At 59.7% G+C, this 9,685-nt stretch overlaps 1 protein-coding gene across 1 annotated transcript; it reads left to right on the top strand.

The window, feature by feature from the left end:
• Positions 1–2,831: 2,831 nt before the first annotated feature.
• MYLK2 (myosin light chain kinase 2) lies at positions 2,832–8,729 on the top strand. The gene is made up of 13 exons (XM_062505190.1): positions 2,832–2,877; positions 2,956–4,115; positions 4,248–4,492; positions 4,614–4,924; positions 5,767–5,872; positions 6,107–6,200; positions 6,322–6,431; positions 6,613–6,754; positions 6,942–7,012; positions 7,221–7,349; positions 7,647–7,799; positions 8,168–8,300; positions 8,649–8,729. Exons 1-13 carry the CDS (start codon positions 2,832–2,834, stop codon positions 8,727–8,729), a joined length of 2,781 nt encoding a protein of 926 aa, XP_062361174.1.
• Positions 8,730–9,685: the final 956 nt, after the last annotated feature.

Raw genomic sequence — 9,685 nt, 5'->3', positions numbered from 1 at the left:
GGTGCCTGACAGCCCTTGGCTGCAGGAGGAGAGAGGCAATTCCAAGCTGTATATTGGCGATGACAGTTGATGGGCAGAGTCCCCACTGGTCAGGCACATCTGGCCAGTTATTCCTGACTGTGGCCCTACAGAGGTCAAGGTGGGGGACTCCCACTCATAACAGGGGTGGTGGCTGTGCCAGGACTGTGCCAGCACGTATGTCATTGTCACCAAGAACTGTGGCTGCTGGTGATGCTCCAACCTCTGCTTGTACACAACTGTGTCAGCACATCAGTGAGTTGGAACTGTGTGCCTGCTCCTGCATTATCCTTGCTGGTCCTCATCACATTCCAAGTCCTGACATGGATTTCAGGAAAGGAGCTGGCCTTGCTGAAGCCACAAATCCCAGCTGTGAAGGCTGGAGTGGGAGAGCTCCATATCTGCTCAGAAGTCCCCAGCTGTGTCCTGCTGAGCAAGTGTTGCTTTTGCATTGAGGTATTGATGGTGGGTGCCTCAGGCCAGGGCAGGGACAGGTGGGACAGCAGCACCTCAAGAACAGAAGAACAGCTGTGCTCCCATCCTGGTTCTCAATTTCAACGCCACATGTGAACCACAGGCATAGTCTGACCCCAGGCCATGGCACACAGATGCTGGTGGCTCACTGGGAGCTAGAATTTGTCAATGTGGAGCAGCAGCACTGGCTGAGCAGTGTTGGTCCTCCTGAGAGGTGCTGCAGGCAAAGTGAGCACTGCTCTTGGGGATGCATCCATCGTGGATGACACTGGTCAGAGCAGCCTTCCCACATCCTTTGCTACTGTAGCCTCCAGCCCTGCCACAGATAGGGTTTAAACTAAGAAGAAAACAAAGCAAGGTTTAAGCAGATGGTCTGGCAGGACCTGAGGTTTGTGTGGCTGTGGGGTGTAGAGCTGGGAGGCAGGACCAGGCTGGCAGCTGGCAGGTGCTGAGGCTGGAGGAGCCCAGGGTAACCTCAGGCTCCCCAGGGGCACCTGGCCAGCCTGGGCCTGGGGAGAGTCCCACTCCTCCAGCAAACACCAGGAATCAGCCCCACACAGTTCCTGAGGTGTGTCCTGGGGTGCAGCACCCCAGAAGGAGCTGGCAATGCCTGTGCAGCAGCCATAGACACAACCCAAACATTCTGGAGCCTCCAGCTCCTCTGTTTCTTTCCCTGATTCCCAAAACACTTGATTTTGCAGAAAAGTAGTATTTCAGCTGGTTCCTAGGGAAGGCTGCAGCTGCTGGCCCAGTGCCCAGTTCCCAGATGCTGTCACCCTCATCAAGCCCCAGTGGCAGTGCCCAGAGGTGCCACATCATACCCAGAGCACAGGGTCCTTTGGAGCCACTCTCCCAAAGGGCCAGTGCCAGTGGGGGGAGCTGGCCACAGCTCAGCAGCACAGGGACCAGCACCACCACCAGCTGCTCCTGGCCACCATCCCCATGGGTTGGCCGGTGGCCACCTTGTGTCACCTGTGGGCACCTTGGAGGGCCTTAGTCACTTGGACTGTGTCCAGCTTACCCAGGCCCCCCCCATGGGATGGTTTTGGGGTGAAACTGTGTCCAGTGTCAGCCCTCCTTGTGGTGCTGTGCAGGAGGGAAATCTGTCCCTGTCCCCTGCCCCTTGCCTGCGTGGCCCCAGCCCACGGGGGACAGGCGAGAGTGGCGTGTCCTTTGAACGGGCTCCAGCAGTAACAGGTGCTGGGAAAGGCGAAGTGGGCCGGCTCCCGCTGCTGTAAAGGATCCTCCTCTGCCTGCACTAATCCGGCTCCATTACAGCCAGGATAGAAGAGGCTGCTCCCTCCAGCACTGCCACAGTGCGGATGCTGCCCCTCTGACCACCCACTGCACCAGGACCCAGGTAACAGGGCCAGGGGAGGGGGGGGGGGCATGGCTTCTGACTTGGGGTGTGGTGGTGGGAGTCCTGTGGATAGTGGAGCCCCCAGTCCTGGGAAGAACACCTCCATCCCCAGGGGCCTTCTGTGCTGAGCTGTGGGATGTGGGAACGCTCTCCCAGGGACTGCTCTGCTACACCTCCTGTTCCAGTAGACCAGCAAGCAACTTCGCTGTTACTGGGATGGTTTTTTGTGGGGCTGGTGGGTTTTTTTCTGGGGCTGGGCTGTTCTGAGCTCTGGAAGGCAGCACAGAGGTGTTTTGGGACAGGGTGAGGAAAGATGAACGGGTGCAGGAGGTCAGTGGAGCCCAGGGCAGAACGGGGATTTGGGGATCAGGTGCTGGGCTGGAGCCCAATGCAGGTACAGGGCACCAAGAGGTCCCCTTGGTGGAGCTGGGTATACCCCTGGGCAGGGGGACGAGCAACACTGGCAGCTGCTGGGTGTGGGGTCGGTGTGGTTCAGGTGGGGTTTGCCTACTTGCCTGTGTGGTTCAGGGGAACAACGGTGGGGCCATGCCGGGAATACGAACCTCTCCTGATCCCCACTTCCAGCTCGGGGCCAGAGCTACTGTCTCCTGCCCTGCCATGGTGGGATGTGGCCTTAAATTGTCACCTTGGGCGCGCCTGGCTGGCTGTTTGCACGTCGGAGGCCCCAGGCGCCCGGTGACAGGTGCCGGGGTCAGGCTATCGATCAGTCACCGCGGGGCAGATATCGGGGGCACAATGGGGACGGTGCCGGGACTGGTGGCCACGTGGGGTCCCTGGCTCGGTGCCACCAGCCCGGGAGCCGCCGGCTGGGCGGCGGGGGCACAGCTCCCGGCTGGATGGCATCAGCTCATCCCTGCAGGAACAGAGCCGCTGCCCGAGTCCTGTCGCTTGCTCTCCCGCAGGGGCCTCGCCGAACCGGGAGCATCGCAGGGCAGCCGGCTCCTGCCTGGAGTGTCCCATGGAGCAGGGCGGAGGAGCGGATGGTGCCGACACTGGGGGGGCTGGCTGCTCGGCACCCCCTGAAGCCGAGGGCAGCACAGCACCTGCAGCCCCCCAGACTGCCCAGCCCCAAGGGGGGACAGTGCCAGCCACCACCGTGACACGGGGCGAAGGCGCAGGTGAGCCTGGGCTGAAGAAGGCTGCAGGAGAGGCTGGAGGAGGGAAGACAGAGCCGGAGCAGGAGACAGCTCTGGCTGCTCCAGAGCCCCAGGATGGACGGGAAGCAGTTCCAGGAGAGGAGGCTTCGGCTGTGCGGCATGATGGAGGACAGGCAGCATCTGATGGAGGACAGGCAGCATCCACTGTGGAGAAGGTGCTGGCTGCCACCGAGGCCCAGGGTGTAGGGAAGGATGAGAAAGATAAGCCTGGGAAGAAAAAAGCTCCAGCTGCAGGAGAGCTCAAAGGAGGAAAGGCTTCAGCTGCTGCAAAGGCTAAGGATGGAGGGAAGGATGAGCCCATGCAGGGGAAGTGCCTGGCTGTAACTGAGGCACAGGATAGAGGAAAAGACAAGCCCAAGAAGGAGGAAGCACCTTGTGGGTCAGGAATTGAGAGAGGTGGAAAAACAGAGTCCACTGAAGAGAAGGCTCTGGCTGCAGCAAACTCTGAAGGAGGGAAAGCAGAACCTATGGAGGAGACAGCCTTGGCTGCAACTCGGGCTCAGGATGGAGGCAAAGGAGAGCCTGCAAAGGAGAAAATCACAGTGGTTGCAAAACAGGAGGTCCCAGCCACTGCTAAAACTCAGGATGAAGGGAAGCAAGATGCAAAAACAGAGCAATCCCCAGCTGATACCAAGCCTGCGAAGGAGAAGACCACGGCTGCTGCAAAGGAAAAGCCCCCAAATGCTGTGAAGGCCCAGTGTGGGGAGAATAAAGTGGTAAAGGCAGAAAAAGCCCCAGCAGTTAAAAAGGCTCCAGACAGAGGCAAAGAGGAGCCCACAAAGCAGAAGGCTTCAGCTCCAGTGAAGGAGAAAGCCCCCGTTTCAGTGAAAGAGAAAGACATAATTCCTGCCAAGGAGAAAGCCCCAGATGCTTCCAAGGCTCAGGATGGAGAGAAGGCAGCAGCAGAGGCAGAGAAAACATCAGCTGAAAAAATGGCCCAAGGTGGAGGCAAAAAAGAGCCTGCAAAGGAGAAGCCCCTAGCAGTTGTGAAGGTACAGGATGGAGGGAAGAAACCTGCAAAGGTGGAAAAACCCACAGTTGCATCAAAGGCTGGGGATGAAGGAAAAGATCCTAAAAAGGAGAAGGTCCTGGCTACTGCAAAGGAGAAGTCCCCAGCACCTGCAAAGCTGCAGGATGGAGGGAAGAAAACTGCAAAGGAAAAATCCACAGTTGCATCAAAGACTGCGGATGAAGGAAAAGATCCTAAAAAGGAGAAGGTCTCGGCTACTACAAAGGCTCGGGATGGAGGGAAGAAAGCTGCAGAGGTGGAGCCTCCCACACCTGGAGCAGAGGCTGGGGATGGGGCTGCAGAGCCCATGGAAGCAGCGGCCATGGCTGTTGTGAAGGCTCAGGATGAAACGGAGGAAGTGTCTAAGGGGACAGAGGGACAGCCACCAACAATCCCTGAACCCCCCCGCCCAGCTCTGCTGCAGAGCCTGAGCTGCCCAGCTGCCTGCCACAGGTACCCACACCCTCCTGGGATGGGGGAATCCACCTCACTGCTCCAGGGAGCCCTGGGTCTCTGGGTGCTGGGTTCAGGAGCTGCTGGCTGGGCTCTGCTCACCTCCCACTCCTGCTTCCAGGGAGGACCAACCCTGGGCAGAGGTGGCAGAGATGGAAACAATAGAAGAGGAGACCACAATGGTGGAGACGAAAGAGGGTCCAACAGAGCCTGGCTCTGGCCCACCAGCCCTGGGGGACCTGCAGCCCCTGGAACCCTCCGGCACCCCTCAGGAGAGGACATTGCCCAGTGCCACAGGGCAGCTCCTGGATCCTGCTGGGGTGGCAGAGCAGCCTGGACCTGGGGTGCAACCATCTCTGACAGAGGCAAAGCCACCCCCCAGCCCCTACCTCACTCCTGATTTTGGAAAGGAAGACCCTTTTGAGATATTGGGTAAGGCCATGAGGTACCTGCCTTTTCTTTATCCCGCAGACATTCTGTGGAGTGACAGCCTGGGAACCCCATGGCCCTGCCTGCCTGGGAACCCCATGGCCTCTGTGCTGCCAGCTCCTGACCTTGGCTTGTCACCTGCCTGGTGGCCTCTGAGCTCCCCTTTCACTGTAAACAAGGCTAAATACGTCGCGTCCCTTCCTGGCCTGCTCTGGCCACACTGACTGTGAGGAAGAGGAGCCTGGGGAGTGACAGTGACTGGCTGGTGGCAGGGGACAGCATGTCCTCATATCCTGCACCACTGTCCTGGAGGGGATGTGGGTGCTTATGGGGATCCCTGTGAGGCTGGGTCCTGCTCTCACCTGGGAAAGGGTGGCTCAGGAATGTGTGCATGGGGTGCCCTGTGAATGCCCCGTGAATGGGAGAGTGAGCAGGAGGTGGTGGCATGGAGGGGAATTGACCTGGAGAGGATGACAGACAACAATATGGCCTGGAAAGGGTAAATGTGACATGTGGGTTCGTGGGGGTGGCTGTCATGAAGTAAGGTGGGTACCATGCACTGGGATGGGTGCTGTGGAGCAGGGTTCCATGGAGCAGGGCTGGTGCCATGCACCAGGACAATGCTGTGGGCAGTAGCGAGGGACTCTTCAGGGGTTTCTGCATCATCCAGTACAGCTCCAGCCAGGATCCTCTGGCTCACAGCCCAGCACTCAGTACCTGGCCCCATCCTCCACCCACAGGCTTGGCTGGGTGCCTGTCTTCACACCAGGGCAGCCAGGGATACCCAGAGTGGGGTCCCTTGGACAGCAGATTCCCTTCTCACCTCATCCTTTGTCTCTGGGCAGATGATGTCCCTCCGCCACCAGCACCCTTCGCTCATCGCACCGTCACCCTGCGCTCTGCCAGTGTCAGCTCCCAGTTCAGCCTCAGCTCCAAGGACATCCTGGGGGGGTAAGGAGGGGCCCCAGTGCTTCTCCTGGCACTATCCCAAGCTGCCTTCCAGCCTTGGGCAGTGGCCTTGAGCCAGTAGTTCTCCTCTGGTCATGATGGGTGGGTGCCTTGTGCAGGATGGGTGCCTTGGGCAGCTCAGAGCAGTACCACAGTGCACTGTGAGAGTCCCCAGCCTCCTGGGTAGCTGACGGTGTGGGCACTTCTCCCTCTTTCCCTTCCTCCTTCCCTCCACAGGGGCAAGTTTGGTGAAGTTCACACATGCACAGAGAAGGAGACGGGGCTCAAGCTGGCAGCCAAAGTGATCCGGAAGCAAGGAGCAAAAGACAAGGTCTGAATGTTGTTGGGCAGGTGGTAGCAATGTTACACTCTGTGTGCCCCTGGTGTGGGGACACAACCTGTCCCAATGGCACAGCCAGGGCTGACACCCCAGGCTGGGGCTCCTTCTGCAGGAGATGGTGCTGCTGGAGATCGATGTGATGAACCAGCTGAACCACCACAATCTCATCCAACTCTACGATGCCATCGAAACGCCCCGTGAGATCATCCTCTTCATGGAATTGTAAGTGCCTGTGCCTACCTTGGGGCTGTCCAACCCCAAAATGTTGCATCCCACCCTGGCTCTGCTCAACGCCTCCATGGTGGAGTAGGCCAGAGTCCTCAGGAGGGCAAGGAGCTCTACAGGAGGATGGCTTGGGGCAGGGAGTCCCCCCAAAGTGACTCCGTGGTCCATCCCCATGCAGTGTGGAGGGTGGTGAGCTCTTTGAGCGGATCATCGACGACGATTACCACCTGACAGAGGTGGACTGCATGGTGTTCGTCCGGCAGATCTGCGAGGGCATCCGCTTCATGCACCACATGTGCGTCCTCCACCTCGACCTCAAGGTGCGGGGCTGGGGCCTGACAATGGCAGGGCCAAGGGTGAGAGCGGGACGCTGGCTAGCTGTGGAGAGATGCCTCTGGGTTGGCATTGCTCTGGTGCGGGTCAGCTGCAGGACCCATGGGTTGCTGGATCTGTGCAGTGGGGATGTCCTCTCTTGGTGGTGGGGCAATGGTCACCCTGTCCCCACAGCCTGAGAACATCCTCTGTGTCGCTGCCACGGGGCACATGGTGAAGATCATCGACTTTGGGCTGGCTCGAAGGTAAGGTTTTCTTTCTCCCTGTTCCCCTTCCACCCTTAATCTCTGTGTGCCTTTGGGTACCAGGAGCCCCAGGACCTGCTGTAGGCCATTACTTTGTCCACAGCACTCCCTGACTAGCTGGGGAGGGCAGCATCTGCTGAGAGGGGCAGTGGTTTGGGGGAGCAGCCTGTTCCCCTTCTGTTGAATTGGTACCCCTCCTTTGCTGTAGGTACAATCCCAATGAGAAGCTGAAAGTGAACTTTGGCACCCCTGAATTCCTCTCCCCTGAGGTGGTCAACTACGAGCAGGTCTCCTACACCACGGACATGTGGAGCATGGGCGTCATCACCTATATGCTGTATGTCAGGGCTGGGCCGGGGCTGCCAGTGCCATGCTGGGGAGCTGTAGTGCTGGGGCACAGCTCCCCTGGGAGCAGAGCTGTCCCCAGGCATCTGGCTGCTTGGTGGTAGGTGGGGGGTCCTGGGTGGGGACATGGTTGTGTGGGGCTGGGGGCAGGAAGAGGCTCAGCCCAGCTGCAGGCAGGAGCACACGACAGAGGCAGCACATCCCTGAAACATCCCTGGCCAGACTGGCTCTGTTCCAGGGAGTCTGGAAGCCTGAGAGCACCTGACTCCTCACCTCCCTGCACCCCCAGGCTCAGCGGCCTCTCCCCCTTCTTGGGTGACGATGACACCGAGACACTCAACAATGTCCTGGCTGCCAACTGGTACTTTGATGAGGAGACCTTTGAGAGCGTCTCCAATGAGGCCAAGGACTTCGTCTCCAACCTCATCATCAAGGATAAGAGGTGTGGGGCTGGCAGTGGCCATGGGATCCTGGGATGGGCATCCCCCAGAGCTGGCCCGGGTACCCCATGCTGCCTCTTCACCAGGGCCAGCAGAATCCCCTGGGTTCAGCACTGGATTAACTCCACTGATTGTCCTACTGCCCCACTCTGATTGTCCCCAACAGAGCCCTGCATCCCTGCAGGGACACCTGTCCCAAGTGCTGGACCCTTCAGAGTCCTGCCCAGCCCCACCAGTCCCTGGGCACATCCTTCCATCTGGTTCTTCCCTGCAGGCTTGTGGGGTTTTGGGGCTCTGGAGTGACTGGAGAAGGGGGTGGTTGGGGGTGAGGGGCTTGAGCAGGGTTGGCACAGACTCCTCTTTCTCCCAGTGCCCGGATGAGCGCTGACCAGTGCCTGCAGCATCCCTGGCTCAATAATCTGGCAGAAAAAGCCAAACGCTCCAACCGGCGGCTTAAGTCCCAAGTACTGCTCAAGAAATATGTCATGAGACGTCGCTGGAAGGTGAGGGCTCTGCCAAGAGCATGAGGGTCAGCAGCTTCTGAGGGGGCTGGGTGGGGGCTGCCAGACTCTCCCTGTCCTGGTGGATGGTATCTAGAGCATGGAGAATGGCTCTGTTTCACTGTGCTGCTGGCAGCCAGGACACAGGGCTGGGGACCCTGGAGTGTGGATGCCCCTGAGGTAATGCCCCCCTCAAACAAAGGTCCCTTTGTGGTGGTTATTCCTGAGCCTATGCCAAGAGCAGCTTTTAGGGGCAGGAGTAGTCTCTCAGGCCCCAGAGCAGGGTCAGGCTCAACCTTCAGTGCCACAACCTTGCCAGAAGATGAGAATCTTTCCTCTTCCCTTTCACAGAAAAATTTCATTGGGGTGTGCGCTGCCAACCGCTTCAGGAAGATCACCAGCTCAGGGTCCCTGACAGCGCTGGGAATCTGAGCTGGGCTCTCAAGGGAGCCGAGGCCAGAAAGGAACCACTTGAGAGGGACCCCCACCAGTGTGGAGCAGCTCTGTCGAGCTGGTCCCACTGCACTCAGGACCACATCACCTGGGTGATGCTGGGGGTGCTCGCAGTGGCCTCGAGGCTCTTGATGCTCCAGCCCTCCTCCCTCCCACCGAGCTGATGCTCCTGTCAGGATTCCCTCAGACCGTGAGGCTGCTACAGAGTGAAGGTTTCTGATCTCATCTCTGACCCTGGCCTGGCTGCGTGATGCCCGACCTGCAGCACCTCTGCTCTGCTCACGCTTCCTTCTTGTGCCCGAGGAGGAGGAAGGTCATTCCGGTGTGATCCCGCTGCCTCAGCCGCCTGGTGCTTACTGCTTTTGGACTCAAAATGTGCCTTCTCTGCCTGTAAATGCCGCAGCCCTGCCTGCCTTCACTGCCGCTGGCCCCTGCATTGCCCGACCTCCCTTCCCAGCTCTGTGGCTCAGCGATGATGCTAGAGGGCACCGTGGACCTTCACCCTGGTGCTTCGGCACCGGAGCCGGGGCTCAAGCACCTCCTCCTGGCCAGCCAGGCATGTGGGAGCGGAGCTGGCCCCGAGCTGCTGCTCGCACAGGAAGGGAGGAAGCAGCAAGCACGCTTCCAGCGGCGTCCCCATCTGGGAGCCAACGAAGAAAGAAGGAGGCTTTGTGTTCCTCCTGCCCTCCCTGCCCTTCGGTTCTGCCAGCGGGGGAAAAACACAACCTCTGCTTCACCCGTCCCCGGCAGATCGGGATGAGCGAGGCGGGCTAATGCAGAGCAGCTGGCCCGCGCTCCCCGCTCCGGCCGGCGCCGCTCACCCGACCACCAACACAGCGGAACTGCTCCGCCGCTCCGGCCGCGGCCGCCAGCTCCCCCGCCCTGTGCGGGGGCTCCGCGGGACCTGCTTGGAGCTGGGGAGAGGGGTGCTGCTC

The sequence above is a fragment of the Cinclus cinclus genome, chromosome 18 (genome assembly GCF_963662255.1).
Source record: "Cinclus cinclus chromosome 18, bCinCin1.1, whole genome shotgun sequence".
NCBI lineage: Eukaryota > Metazoa > Chordata > Aves > Passeriformes > Cinclidae > Cinclus > Cinclus cinclus.
The sequence above is the reverse complement of the archived record's forward strand: the minus strand, read 5'-3'. Positions and strand labels throughout refer to the sequence as shown.

What these genes read in the sequence shown, in the direction of transcription:
- MYLK2 (XM_062505190.1), top strand. Translation starts at nt 2,832, where the DNA reads ATGGAGCAGGGCGGAGGAGCGGATGGTGCCGACACTGGGGGGGCTG. An exon ending in TCCTCCACCTCGACCTCAAG is followed by an intron (nt 6,755 to 6,941) that starts GTGCGGGGCTGG and finishes CTGTCCCCACAG; the next exon opens with CCTGAGAACATCCTCTGTGT. An exon ending in GGCGTCATCACCTATATGCT is followed by an intron (nt 7,350 to 7,646) that starts GTATGTCAGGGC and finishes CTGCACCCCCAG; the next exon opens with GCTCAGCGGCCTCTCCCCCT.